Source organism: Gopherus evgoodei, chromosome 1, assembly GCF_007399415.2.
Source record: "Gopherus evgoodei ecotype Sinaloan lineage chromosome 1, rGopEvg1_v1.p, whole genome shotgun sequence".
Taxonomy (NCBI): domain Eukaryota; kingdom Metazoa; phylum Chordata; order Testudines; family Testudinidae; genus Gopherus; species Gopherus evgoodei.
The window spans coordinates 253002856-253018223 of NC_044322.1; the positions used below are offsets into that span (position 1 = coordinate 253002856).

At 42.8% G+C, this 15368-nt stretch overlaps 1 protein-coding gene across 1 annotated transcript in view; it reads right to left on the bottom strand.

The window, feature by feature from the left end:
• Positions 1-10675, bottom strand: part of WNK1 (WNK lysine deficient protein kinase 1) — a 179363-nt gene extending 168688 nt beyond the window's left edge. The window contains 1 exon segment of the mRNA XM_030549258.1: positions 9107-10675. Coding sequence (XP_030405118.1) covers positions 9107-9880 — 774 coding nt within the window. The 5' untranslated portion in view covers positions 9881-10675.
• Positions 10676-15368: the final 4693 nt, after the last annotated feature.

The window sequence follows — 15368 nt, forward strand, 5'->3', positions numbered from 1 at the left end:
TTCAGTCAGTTTTCCCCACCAGTATTTCTGAGGTAGTTAACCTACAGTGAGACCAAACCAGGTCTGCATTCAATAAGTCTCAACTGCTCCCTCCAACTCAAGACAGAAATCATTTCTCATGGTTCCTTCCCCTGCCTAAAAGTATCTTATGTTGAGTGGGTCCAAGCCAGCTAGAAACGGCTAAGAATATGCTGAAATGATTTGTTCTATAGAGAACTTACAGGATTTCAGAAGATAATGCTTCCCACATATGCATAACTCTTGATAAAACAGGTTTATTCAGAAAAAAATTGCTGTTACCCCAAGGAAACTGGGCGGCATCTTGAAGTTACATTCTAAACAGTTGACAGAGGGGAGAGAAAACTAAAAATACATCAAGGCTTTAAGAAATAAAGCCTCATAAAAGCTCATCTGGAGAATAAAGAAATGCTGATATTCTGTAACATTTAACCAAATCCTAGCAGTAACACAGAAGCTGCTATTAACAGATGCAGGTTACGTAAGCGCACGCAGATGTTTAAATCCTTAAGATAATCGCCTGGATTTCATCTTTTAATAGCAATATTTATATGTTCTAGTTGTGTCAGTCATCTTAACAAGGACAGAAATAGTCAATGTTTTCATATTGTTCAAGATACATATGTTGGAGTCCAAGCAACTCACCAGAAAGAGTCACTAAGGCAAAAATAATCCATCTCCTGTTAGGGCTGTTAACACTATAAAAGAGATCAGAGAAAAAAAAGCAGCATGGGTAACACTGATACCAACTCAGTAGATATTTAAATGGCTAAGCAAGGCTGCCTGGCCAGACCAGCTGCATTAACAATACCAGACTATGGTCATCTGTCACACATGGTATAGTGTTTGTCATCCAAATGCATCCCATCACAACTACTCTATTTAACCTATGCCAAAGCACTCAAAGACCAAGGGTCCTATGCCTCTACTGCCAGTGAACACAGGCATACTACAGATTATGGGCACATTTCACAGTCATTCACTGTGTGGGTTCAGGGGGAGAAAGAAGGCAGACAACTAAAAATGGAAAAAAGTACATCTAACTGGCAGGGAAAGAAGTAGATTAGACTCAACCTATCTTCAGCTACTGGCGCAGCAAAAGTAGGAACTGGTACAGCCATTTAGATGAAGAGGGAGTTCAGAAATCATGAGACAGAATCTCTCCTTTCTGTATCAGTGGCTTAAGGAGCCCTATTCTCCCATCATAGTCAATGGGAGTTACGCTGCAGTGGGAGAATAGGCACTCAATGTTTCACAGTCTGATGACTGCTCACTGACCTAGTTGAAATAAGTCAGTTCGTTCTTGAACTATTCCCATTAGACTTTGCACATCATAAATCAGCACAAATAAAACATTTTGTTGGCTGTCTCAACAGATACGCCAAGAATTGAAGAGGCTTGGTGGGCCTTCCACCTCATTTTAGTCTTACTGGTAGGACAGAAGGCACAAGCTTGTAGTGATGCTGCCTACCTTGTGAATCACTAGATGGCTCTAGTATCCCAAGTTCAGGCATTTAAAACAGCACTAAACAAGCAGCAGAGGGCACCATATCTCCTTCTGCACTGAAAGTATTACTAGCTTTTTCCCCCACAACAATTCCTTCCTCCCAGCATAAGCCTGCTAAAACACCAGGTTCTCTTATGTGTCACTCAGCAGTACCTAGTCATTTTAACCAAGAGATGGGCTTCAAAATAAGGATATATGTTCTGCAGCCTGATATATTTCTACTTTTCAGGTAAGCTCAGACATCAATGCAAGCTTCAGCTCAGATTTGAAATTTTAAGTTACAGACATAACTCTTAAATGGAACTCTCCAACCTCCACCACAATATTGTCAAAGTTTTCTTCTACTGAAAAATCCTTGATCACTTTTTTTTTTAAATCAAGTATTTTAAGAGCATTTTCTAAGAAACCTTGAAAATAATGCAGTCTGGAGTGAGCCAGAGATTTTTAGCTAGCTGCCAAATGTTTCTTTAACAGCATGCCCACTATGTTGTGAATCAAAAATCCCATGAATGTGAACCTTTTCTTGCACCAGACAGCATGCATCTCAACAATCCTGGGCAAAACAACTTGGAATGCCTTAAAACCACTGAGTGGGACACTAGGCTAAGGGTTAGATAGGATGACAATGTAAAAAAGTGCACAAGGATGGTGGACGACCCCATTTGGATTGTCCTGGTCATCCTCCTCTTCCCTCTCAGTCACCCCTAGCCAGTCTGATAATGACTTATTTGAGGAAGGGTAAATCTAGGCGCTCTCTGTGGTGTATCTTCACATGATCATGCTGCATTCGTAAGTGTGGCACACACTTATATGCATTCAAGTTTATGAAAAGACAATATTTAAACTTCAGTGGGTATATTACCCTCCATCGTAAGGTTTTTCAGCATTTTTCTATAGTTGATTAGGCAACTGTCTCAAGTCATACATGATTGCCAAACAAACCATCTAGTGCTTTAATGCTACTACTTTGACAGTGAACCTCATTTTATATCCATCCAGTTAAAACTACACAAGTAATAGTAGGTAGGCACAGTAACGTAGGACTTGCCATACTAGATCAGACTCAGTCAATCTACGTCCAGTATCCTTTTTCTGATAATGACCCATACCAGATGCTTCAGATGAAGGTGAAAGAATCCCACAGTATGCAGATGTGAGATTATCTACCCCCTACATAGATCTCATCCCCATTTCTATTAGTTAGAGAATGGCTTAAACATAAAGCATGAGATTTAACATAACCAGTAGCAAACTTTGGAAACTATAATTCTGATATCCAGAATAGCTCCTCAGTTTGAAGCAACATACTTGTCCCCTGTAGTGTCCCATCTCCCATATGGAGATGCCTCAAATTGTATTCTTGTACATAGGAAAAGAACTGCCTTCTTCCAAATTAGATTGGGAATTTGACAAAGATGCTTTGCTGCCCCAGAACTTTTCAATGCTATCATAGACTATGCACTTGACCAGACACAATGTAAATGCACTTTTGAAATATGCCCTGATAAGAACCTCACCAACAAAACACGAGCTGTTAAATCAAGAGAAGCTAGTTGCAGCATTTAAAGTCCTGGCAAAGCTCAGTGGCAAAAGTCAGCCAGAAAATTAATTGAGGTAAAAGCAAAATTCTTCCAGTTGATTGCTCTGAACACTGAGTGCTCAAGCACCTTAATGGGCAGCCACCCAAGACTGTCAGTGATTTCACCAACCTTGCCTTTGGCGTCAGTAACATGGGAAGCATTGCAAAAGCACAGTCACTAGTGGAGCACCTTATTAAGAGCATATTCTGGAAACTGACCACCCTGCTAAGTAGAGACACGAGGCTAAGCATATACAATGCTTTGATGGTCAGCACTCCGAAACATGAGACTGACACATGGCCGCTCACTGTCACGATTGAAAAGAAGTTGGACACCATTCAAATAAATCTCCAAATAATCAAAAGCCTCAAGTGAGACAAATTCAAGTAGAATGAAGAGATCTGTTTCCTAACTAACTAGGTCCTGCTTTCTCAAATGGTTGCCCAATGCACTCTCAGGTGGTATGATCATCTGCTCTGAATGCCTACCAACTTCTCTCCAAGAATCATCTTCTACTATGACACAATGAAAGCAGATGGAACACACCCTGGAAGACCTAAAACCCATCCCTTACTGGCATCCTACCCCATAATCCACCAAATTTGGCTCAGGACAGAATGTCACGGAGACTCAATGCATTCAGTGACCCTAAACTGTCCAAGCAACAGCATGAGAACCAACCAGTCTGCACAGACTGGCATATTAAAGCCTGTGAGCTACATTTTACATTCCACTTATTTGTACGTGTTAACAGACTTCATCTTTGTATTAAGAGTTGGAGCTAAATTAAAAATTAGACTGCATCAAAATTACCTCTTAAGAATGAAACCTACCTCATACCCAGCCAACTTCTCATATCCTATTTAACTATTTATATAAGGATAAATCTTACTCTTAGAGGTTTCCTTATTTACATTTTCTATCACAGCCAGAATGTTCCTTCAGTGAAATTTGTGTATGAAGAGACGTTTTGTACATCACTGCTTCCTGCAGTAAAATTCAAGGACTGCATGCTTTATCATTTCTCCCCCCTGCAGTTTATTTTAGAGTAATGCCAGTTGCATGTAAACAGAAATGCAGTTATGTTTGTATTCAACTGCTTTACCATCAATGCTAGGAAAGCAAGGACACCTATCACTAGGGGTGGTTGATCCCAAACTTAAATGTAGTGGATTTGAGTGTGTAGTCTAACTGGAATTTATAGTTCTACAACGTAGACCTGTACATTAGAGCTGAGCTAACAATGAAAATTAGAGATAGCAACAAATTCAGATGAACTTCATGTTCAGCTTTTACTCATTTAAACAAAACTATCAGAACACACTACTGCACCAGTTTCACCTCCAGAATGGACATCTATCTTGGATCACAGTATGTTAAGGTTCAACGTCCTACTACTAGCGCCAGGACTGAGACATCTGTCCATGTGAAAGATAGATGATTTAGCACAATACCCTGATTAATTCTACAAAGATAGAATACAGGAATGGCAAAGGTGGCGCATGTTAGCAAAGCTTCGTGAAGATACGGTTGGCTGTAGGGGTGGGAAGGGGCAAATACTGGTGGACTGGAGCATTGCTCCAGCTAATATTACTTTCGTTAGCACCTTGGAAGCATTTCCACAACCAACTTAAAATAACTTTCCCATGGCAGCTCCTGTATCACCCCTTCCCCATTAAAGGGAAGACCCTTTCCAACTTAAAGGTAATTATTCAAATTCCTCACACATATCAGGAAAGGAGGGATTAATTATTTTAAAAGCAAGCCAAACACCCACTGCACTTTCATGATTAAAAGATACACAGTATTAGTGCTCCTTTACAAGTGATAAATTCTCATAGCAATCCAACATCACTCAGAAGATTCTCAGTTCAAACCAGTTATTCTGCAGGTCTGTGTTATTTGATGAATTTAAGTAGACTACACAATCCCACTCAAAACTGACTCAATGAGAGGAAAGGAGGGACTTACCTGGAGGTTCACAGACCACACCTCAGACTTACATGAATAATCAACTGGAACTGTGACTTCCTCTGACCTACAGTTACTCAATAATACAGGGTTAAGTTTAATATAACAATAATAAGTCTTCACGTATTCCTAGTAGCAATGCTACTGAACCAAAAGAAGCAGTTAAGAATTGTTTTTCATTTTTGAACAATCAGATTAACCAGCCATGTTAAAAGTTACACACAGCTATTTTCCCTTCTTTGAATTACTGCCATTCCATTCACAAGTAGATATTCAACTGATTTTGTCCTTGCCATTTACATCATGAAGCCTATGAGTGCTGACCCTAACCTCTTTCTAGATGCAGTTATGACACGTCCAATTATGACAATGGAAGATGCACTCAATGCATGTAACCAGTGGAAGGAGAATTTAACAGAAATGAGAACCAAAGCATTTGGAGCGAAGCCAAAATATCCTAGAAGGCTGCTTACTGGGGTTCCATTGAATTAGTCCCAGAGCCCCAAAATCCTCAATATCACAGATTCCCACCTTCCCTGTATAAGGAAAGAGAAAAACAGAAATTTCACCCAGGTTTCCTACCTGGCAAAAGGGAAGACTGCCATTAAGCTACACACCTGTAGCCTCTGGAGAAACAAAAATGTTTACTTTTCCATTTATGCTACTATTCTCAGCCTGACAAACACAAGGGACACCGCCATGCAGTCATCCAGGCTTCTGAAAGACAGTGAGAGATTTTCCACAGTGACTTAGGTATTTAAACCCATTTTGAAAAATGACTTTTCCCATGTTCTTTTTGAAAAAAGACACCTGAAAATTTTACCCTTGATCTCCCTACCAGGTTCCTAGTTTAGAGTCAAAGACAGCTGTGCCATCCAGTTAGAAACCCCACAGTTAAACATTCTATTGCCAAGTCCTTTCTAGGCTTGCCTGTGTAACACACCAAATCCTTGAATGCTCTAGCAGGACTGTCCTCAGTGCTGTATAATTTGAACACTTCATGATCAAAAATATTTAACAATTTTGATAAACAGTAAAAAGATTGGCATTTTAGCCTTTCCTATCAGCAAAAACGTTTCAGATAACTTAGGCATTAAATGTATACTCAAAAGACTATGTTAAATACATACAGAAGTTTTGGCTGGCTTCCACACACTGCATTCGCAGTTCTCCCCCGCCCAACACATGCCTTGCAAGTAAGAACTGCCATGTTTTATACCTCTGTCATCTTTTCCAATTGCATGATACCATGTATGTATCAAGTTTTACTTACACCAGGTTAGGCTGCTGTATCATGCAAATGAGCCTTAGCTAGAAAACGGTGTCTGTGGCTACACACTATGCTTAAGTAAATTCTTATAAAATTCAGATGTGACTTATTGTGGTAGCACTGGATACAAAAAAAAAATCCTGAACTAAAGGGACACCTGCCATGCTCACCATCTCTCCTATGTCTAGAAGGCCCTTTCAGCTCCCAAATTACATAGCAGTGCTAGTGTTTGATAGCTAGGAATAAATTGACATTTTAGACAGAGTTCTTTTCAAAAGGAAAAGTAAGATTTAATTGTTTGAATTTCTTCCCCTACCTTACTAGCTTCAACTATAGACAAAAGGTAGCTTTTGTATTTTAAAATACTTTTCAAAGCACCAAAACTATGAAAAGGTTAAGCATAAATTGGTCACAAAGTCAAGACAGCCCTAAAAGAATCAGAGCTCATTTGTGCTCACAAAATAAATTAATCCACCTCAGGTTGGCATGGAATTCACTAAGTCCTCCTCTCTGCAACACTCCTTGCATCAGTAGATCATCCTTACAAAGCGTAAGTTCATCCTTGCAAAGCCATACAGTTGAGTCTGAGTGAAGTGAGCAGATCAAGAAAATGTCAATGTAAGTGACAGAACTACAATGACATCCTCCTACAATTATTACTGAAGTTAATGTGTAGCATCACTAAAGACCACTGGCTACAGCATCCCTCTCCAGCCAAAACAACCGAAGGCAGTGAGGAATCACCACACTCATGGCCTTAAAATATCTTATTTACCATGCATCACAAGTTCATTTCTGTAGTTGCTAGTTTATTTCTACCACCTGTAGGACAGTTCTTTATCCATTCCCTGTACCTTTGTCACTCACCCTCTGGAGTTATCACACCATTGGTACTTAAACTGCAAATTGAAATATTGTAATAATGTAATCTACAACCCACTCATAGCCTTCCAGCAAAACCTAATTGGAATTCATCACCCTTTACTTACTCTATAAAGATTTTCTTCCCTCTATTTTCCATTGTTATTCCAACCATTATGTTATTTTTGAAGTGTTTGATAAAAGAATGTTTAACTTCAAAATCTTGGTTAAATCTGTTTTATAAAGAGACTTATTTGTAAATAAAAGGTATGTGATGTTTCTAATAGCTAATTTGTTCCTATAGTATCCCATAACCATTAGTACATCCTGACTGTCACGCTATCTGCTGAAGCCAGAAATTATCACTATCAAGTTGACAATCATTTCAGGTCAATAAACAATATCTGAATATTAAAATGAATCTGAGATGAACTCACAGAGCCTTTTAAACAGAGAATAAGATTAGGATTTCAAATCAAAATTATATCAGACTGCATAAAGAAAACAGATGATGCACCACTCAGACTCTGCACTGAAAGTTTAGGTATTGCCTAGCATCTGAATGGGCAACTATTCAACACAGACAGGACCAATGACAGCAGGACCTGACTGCTCTGCTAGGTTTTAGGATTTATTTAAAAAAAAAAAACAAGCTTGCCAAGCTATTACCACAAACCTGTTCGGTATGTGGTGATGCACAGCTACTCAGCACACTGGCAGAGGGTGTCATTTGCTTTCAAAATGCATGCTACAAATACAAGCTGAGAGTGGTCTCAGTCATTTTTCAGTTTGACTGTGAGAGTAGGTAAGTTACTCTGTGGAGGAGGAAGAATTTTGGCACATGAGATACTGCAGCAAGTCAGGAGAGAGCACTGAGATCATGCACTTGATCCCGCAGAAGCAATGGGGAAAGATTACTTTCTACTGCTGCCTTTCTTCTGCCCCCTCCAATTTTTTAAGAGCAGAGATGCTCCATTCCCCTATTTCAGATATTTGTAACTGGTAGGCCAGGCTCTACCCTTCCCCCTAACCTTTCTGCACAGCAACCTACCTCTTATTTAGTTATACATGCTCCAACTCGCCATGGAGCTGAAGTTGCTGCTGTTGCCATCATGAGAATGGGTTTCAGCACAGCCTTTGCTTTGTCGAAGCAAAGAGCTGGCAGGTACAGCAACATCTTTGTACCAGTTTAACCAGATAGTTACCTGGAAAAGTTGAATTTCAACCTTTGCAATTTTACAAAAGGCAAGCATTTACTTTTCACTGTATTAACAGGTAGCCATGGGACTTAGGCTGAGCTACTGGGAGTCATAGTACACTACCTACTCAAGTTTAATTTTACATTGGTTTACCTCTGTATTATGTGCACTTTGCTAGCATATTTCTTGAACATCTCCTGTAAGATGCTGTTAGCCACACAAGCGTTTCCCCTACCTTATACAAAATTTTTCTTGACATTAATGTCAAATGCCAATTTTTTTTAAAAGTTTATCTTAGCTGGAGGTAGACTTGAACTAGATTTCAATAAGTATGAATGCTAATTTTATAGCTTGAACCCCTTTATCCCTCAAGTAAAGGATTTTGTGCAACTCTCCGAATTACCTTTAGAAGACATGAAGGCTAAGTGCTCCAGCAAACTCAGTGCAGTTACCCTTTCTGAAGTCTCAGTGCTTGGACAACCTCATAAGGGGGATGAGACCTTTAGGGAATCGAACAGGCAGCCTAGCTCATGGGAGAAGTTGCTCCCTCCATTCAAGGAATGGTTGGCTGGATGGCACCTAGGGAAAACTGTGTCACCCATCTCTGATGACAGTTGACCTGTCATCTGAGGATTCTGCCCTTCTCTTGAGGCTGCCAGCAGGGGAATGACTGTGCTTGGGGAAATTGCACCTCTTTTACCTGCAGTTCACACCAGGCAACTTCCACAGTAGTCTCCGTGTCCAGCCCCTTGTAGACAGTTTTGAAGGAGCCTCTTCCAATCTCAATATCGAATTTGAGGAAGCGGCCGTCAAGGGAGAAGCCCACCGCCTTGGTTTCTAACTCCTCGATATCCTCTTGCTGTCGGTTCCGCCCCTCCTGGAGCTCCCGGCTAGCGGTGGCTGCACTACCTGTCGTGTTAGTATGTGGTAGGGGGGCGGCTTCCTCTGCCTCTGCTTTGGGCAGTAGGGGGGCGATGTCCTCTGCTGCAGGGGGCTCCTGTATGGTTTGCTCCTCGTGGGGAAGCGACAGAGACGGCTGCTGCAACAGCAAGGGGACGTGGGTGGCAGAGACGCAGGGGATCTGGCTAGCAGGCTCAGGAGGGGAGCCCAGCAGCGGGATGATACTCCCGGGAGTGGCGACGGCCGGGGCTGCTGCCAGCTGCAAGCTAGGCAGCTCCAGAGCAGTAGCATTGGAGTCGCAGATCACGCTACGGCGGAAGAAGCGGTGCTCGGTGGCTGCAGCCCCACGACTGTCCTTGTCCATGGTGTGACGGCGGCGCCGGTATTCCTCGCCCCGGGCCCCGCCTCCCACCTCGCCGCCTACTCCTCCGGCCCCCGAGCCATCATGGTCAGCGACGGCTCCAAGCTTCTCCCCCACGGAGCTGTCCGAGCTAGAGCCGTTCTTGGGCGGAGGCGGCGGGGGAGCCAGGAAGCGGGGGGCCGGGCTGCTGCTCTCTGCGGAGCCCTCCGACATGGTGCTGCGGGGCTCGGGGTAGCGCTGCTGACAGGATGCGGAGTGGGAGGTGTCACTGAGCGGGGAGTGCGTCCGGCTGCTGCAACAGAGGAGGGTCCCAAGGGCTCCTCACAGCGGGGCTTGGCGGCGGCTGCTGGGCCAGCGGCGGGGTGGCTCCCTGCTTAGCGTCCACATCCATCCTGCAGCGGGGAGCAGTGCAGCGGGGCCGACATGGAGCGACAGCAGCGGGGCCGGGACACGGGACTAGGGGGGAGAAGACGAGAGGAGCCTGAGGCAGGTGCCGCGCCAGGAGAAGCCGCTGGCTGCCTGGAGCGGGCCAGACCAGCTGCTCTGAGAGGAAAAGCGACTGGCCCCGCGGGCTGCGGGTGGGAAGCGGGGCAGGCCCAGGCCGGGAAGCGGCTGCCCCGGGGGCGCAGGCCCCGCACTCCCCTGCCGCGAGAGGGGAGGGCAGGCCCGGCACGGCACGGTCCCTCGGAGCCTGGGGGAGCTCTCGCCTCACACGGCGCCCATGGCGACCTCGGCCTGCTCCCGGTAGGAAGTAACCGCTCGCCGCGGGGCCGGCTCCCTCGCTGCCTGCCGGCGCCTCACGGGGAGCCGGAAACCCCCCTGGCGGGTCTCTCACCGGGGCCGCCCGCGAAGCCGCCTCCTCCGCAAGGCCCAGGCCGGGGAGCCCGGGTGTCTCCCTCACGAGGGTAGTGGGGAGGAGCCACTGCGCCCGGCCCGGCTAATTCTCCGCGCTAAATGGCGACTAGCGCCCGAAACGGACAGACATAGACAGCGCCGTGGAGCACGCCCCCTCCTTCCACCCCGTTCTGCGCCTGCGCCGGAGCCCCATGCTTCCTGGGAATGGTAGTTTTTTCATCCCTCCTCTGAGGGAACAGAAAAGCTGTTAACCTACAACTCCCATCGCGCACTGCGCTGGTGCACGGCATCACGGGAGTTGTAGTTTTCTTCTTGCGGGCGACTTACAGCTCGAGCCTGGTTGCTCCTCACACAATACTGTGGTAGAAGCTGTGCTGCTGGGGCGGGGCAGGGCAGGAAAAGAGGGGAGGGAATCATTACAAATGGATTAATTCTCGGAGAAGAAAGGAATCTCTCATCATACTCAGTCGACTCAGGGCTACAATGCAATATACATTATATGATTTAATAGATTGAATGCTACTGTTTTCACTCTCCGAGTTCTTTTTCAAAATCTAAAAGCAATGAAAATGTTTCCATGATTTGTTTTTATAAATTAAAAGAAAAATAGTTTTTATCTAACCAAAAATAATTCAGGGATAGCTCCTCAGCTGGTGTGAATTGGCATAGCAATGCGGAACAGGCCCTTCAACTTGTAACCATTCCCATTCTGAAGCAGTTTATCCAACCCACACATCACACAGCAAGCAACTAGTGCCTGAGACAGAAAATAAATATAAACAAAAGTGAAACTGACCAGTGTATTTTCATTTCTATATGCTGAGCACAATGGAAGAGATAAACAAACAGTATAAATAGTGAAGGGTATGAGAGATTTTAAATTCAGTGTTCATAACAAGGTGTTACATGTAACCATGTAAGTAAAATATATTTTAAATATAAGATTTTTAATCTGACTGTGGGCTCAATCCTGCAAAATGAGCAAAGCACTTAGGCATACGCTTGATTTCAGCTATGAGGGCAGTTAACCATTAAACACATCATTTCCTGGATCAGGGCCAAAGTGTTCAGCACCTTACAGGATCAAGCCCTGAGTCCCTTAAAGGTGGTGTTTCAAGTTCCCCTTCTACAATGAATGATTTTTGCCATATGTATTATCAGGCATTTAGCTTCATATTTTTAACCAGGCCTCTCTAGCAGGTCTCCCATTTTTCTTCCACAAAACCATAGGCACATATAATTGTGGAAGCTGTGTTGCACCCACAATTATTTATTTGTTTGTTTTTTGTAGTCACAGTTTAGGTCATTTGGACTTGTGACCTAAACAGCAGGAGCAAATAACTGCTGTGCAAAAGTGTGCCCCCAATTATTTTGCAGCTCCTAAAAGGCCAGCATTCTTAAATCTGACCCTTAAAAATGATCATTAGTCTAACTGTCACAGTTTGACACTCAGCTCCAGTTATTATAGTTTAAATGGGGAAGATATAACACTCAGAATAATAAGGAAGGCAACATGAACATTCACACAAATCAGGAACTTCCAGAGAGTAAGAGGCACTGGTAGAAACAACTCATGTGCTTTATTTATAAAGTATACATCCTTTGTATAAAGCAACAAGACCAAACATTTCTTCTTACACACAAGAGCAGTATATTAAAGTGAATGGGACTACTCTCATGAGTAAAGTAAAAGGCTTTGGACCCAAGTCTTTTGTGCAACTGCATTTTTTAAATAACTGTAATAGAAATATTTTTGGAGATTTTTCTGTATAAACTATATATTTTATATTGGACAAATTAACACATATATTTCAAATACATCATTAAAAAAATTAAAACCAGCTAATATAGAAAATTGTGCATCACATCTCCCACAGAGAGGGCCCGATTCAGTCTATGTGCCTACATAGACTTTCAGGTGGTCCACAACACTGAACAATACATAACACTGAACTTGAGTGATTCTCTCACATACATATAGTCTTTATAGATGTTGATTGTAATACTGCACTACAAATGGAGCACCTATTATTTTCTGTATATCCATATACATATCTTATTAATAATAAAAATAATAATTAAACTACATAAATGATGAAATTCAACTCATTGCAGAGGGCCCATGTAAAGTCCTACTTGTGCCACTTAGATCCTTATGAGTGGGGGGGCACGATTTGCCTATAATTATAGAAAGTGCTCCTTCTTTTAAAGTGTAATACGAGCAGCTCCACTGTGCAAAAGGGGGAATAGGATTGGGAAGGTCATACAGAGAGTTTGCAATCCCTTAACAGCATGGATACCAATCTGTGAGGGCTCCAGGTTCAGGTTTGTGTTTGGGAGCCTGCGACAGAGAATGGACAGGGATGGAAGATCCACAGCTATACAGATCTCCTGGTTCTTTTCCTCTCCAGGAGGTAGGGGAAGGAGTACGGTTGCAAGCCATTCCAGCTACTAGGCTGGAGCAGTGGCTGAAGAATGGTTTTGCTGCAGGTTTATGGTCTAGGAGGCAAGAATCCTTCTTTCTTGCCTTCCGAAAACATCCACAGCCCGCAACCCAGTTATCCAGCCTGGGTGCTGAGGAAAAAACATTGATCCTGATTTATCTTTACATTATTCCAGTTTTATGCCAGTGTAACTCTATGAACATAAAGCTGAAATACCATTGGGATAAATCAAGCTTCTTGGTATTAACACATGGTTTAAGTGGGGCTTACGTGTTGCGTAGGGCTTTGTCTGGGCCCTCTGCTCTGGGTTATATGTCACCCACAGTTATTAAATGTATTTGTCCAGTGTTAGTTAAGTGAAACCCTTTAACAGAGAACTTTAAGCTTTGCAGGATCTAAACACAAAAGGGCCTGAGGCTGACACATCAGAAACTGGGAGCGTTATGTAAATAAGCATGTCATCCCAAGGGTCTGATTCTGCAAATGCTTAAACTCATGAGCAATCCCATTAAAGTCAAACAGGGTTATTTACCTGAGTACAATATTTTCAGTACTGACTCTCAAATTTCCTAACTTCTCTCACAGCACCTCCATTTGTGAGAGATGGGAGTAGTGCTCTGCCTCTGAAAGGCATAAAATGCTTCCTAGGCATTAAGTGACATGCGGGGACATGCCCCTTGCTATACATGATGTACAACAGATGTACTCAGTGCTTCCCTTTTTGCAGCACAACCATCCTGCAGCAGTACCTGCACTAATCTTGGCCCACGAACATCTTCTCTGTGGCTGCTAGCTCTGCCTACTGCCAGGAAATCAGAGGACAGGATGTGGTAGCAAAAGGATGAGGGCAGAACCACAGGCTATGTCCATACATGGATTGATGTAATCCTGAGGCTGCAGAAACAGCTATTTCATGGCTTGGAAGGGAGAAAACTCTTTTCCCAATGGAACTCTACAAAATTCCCCAGCCTACAACTTACTCTGGTTACTCTGGCTGATTTGGCACTAAATGTTGTATAGTACTATACATCTAGATAGGGTTTGGGGCAGCCCCAAATGGGCTTCATTCTCACGTCCAGCCATGTTCCAGTTGGCCCAGAGCTGAGTGAGAGCAGAGGAGAGGATTAGCACTACCTTTGCTCCTTCCCTTTCCTGGATTCTTCTGGCATCTCATTAGGCCTCTAGAAGGTTATGCAGCTTCAGCTCTGACTTGAGTAGCACCTGGCTGCCTATTGCCCCAACAGTTGCTTTCCAGCAACTCCCTCTTTCCTGATCATGGACCCTTCCAACTCTCTGCAACAGGGGAAGCATCACAGAGACATTATGGTATCTCTGTGTCATATGGAGATACCTCCTATACTGGGAGAATTCCTTGGTGGCCAGATTTACCAGTTTTACAGTCCCTTTGCCCAAATGGGGCCGGCATAATGGGCTCATTGCATGACAGTTAATCTGGCCCATGGCAGCCAATTATAAAACCCTCCCTGTCTTCAAGATGTAGGATCAGGTAGGTCCCTGTCAACGATACATGTCAACTGTCATGACACGATCAGCTTGAAATATAGCTGATTAAAACAATTCAGTTAAAAGTACTTTCAAGTACTTCAGCTGTCATTGAGCTCCTCTGCCAATTTTTGTGGTTTTACAATTAGTTTTCTCTATGTTTTAATAGTATTTTTCTCTCCTGTTGCTGTGGGAAAGACCCACACAAACAACAAAAGAGTCTGACTCTACTGTAGAAACTATATACAAGGGAAAGACTGCCAAAGACTTCAGTGGGCTTTTGATTAGGCCCAAAGTGCTATCACATATATAAAGTAAAAACATGTATTTTTTCTCTAATCTGTTCCAATTATAGTCATCTTGTTGTTACTTGTAACAACAATAGATAAAAAATAATTCTGATATAAGTGTGACTTTAAAGTTGACTGGGACTCTTGAAACAGAAGCTGTTCTGTTTTGTTTCATTTTATGTAATGCAGATTTCATTTGTTATTGGCATTCCTGACTTGCCCATGTGACGCAATATTAGTGTGAAACAGTTATTATATTTTTCCCACTTATGCAATACCTTACACAGTACAATTAGCATGTGATTTTTTACTGCATAATTTAAATGTTAAAAAAAAACGTGCTTTCTACTATCGCAAAGTTTGACTGCACATTATGGAGCTATGATAGCACTCCATAATTAAGATTGTAACTAACACAATCTTGCCACCACAATTTCCTCACAACAACTCCTTTCTTCTTGCCTTTTATCATGTCTACACTTCCGTCAGAATATTTATTTATTTGTTGTTGTTTTTTAAAGCTACAGGTTACTTCGACTTATTTCAGAACTACAAGAACTTGAGTAAGAGTCACTTTCTGGAGAGTTTAATTTGTTCAGTATATCACAT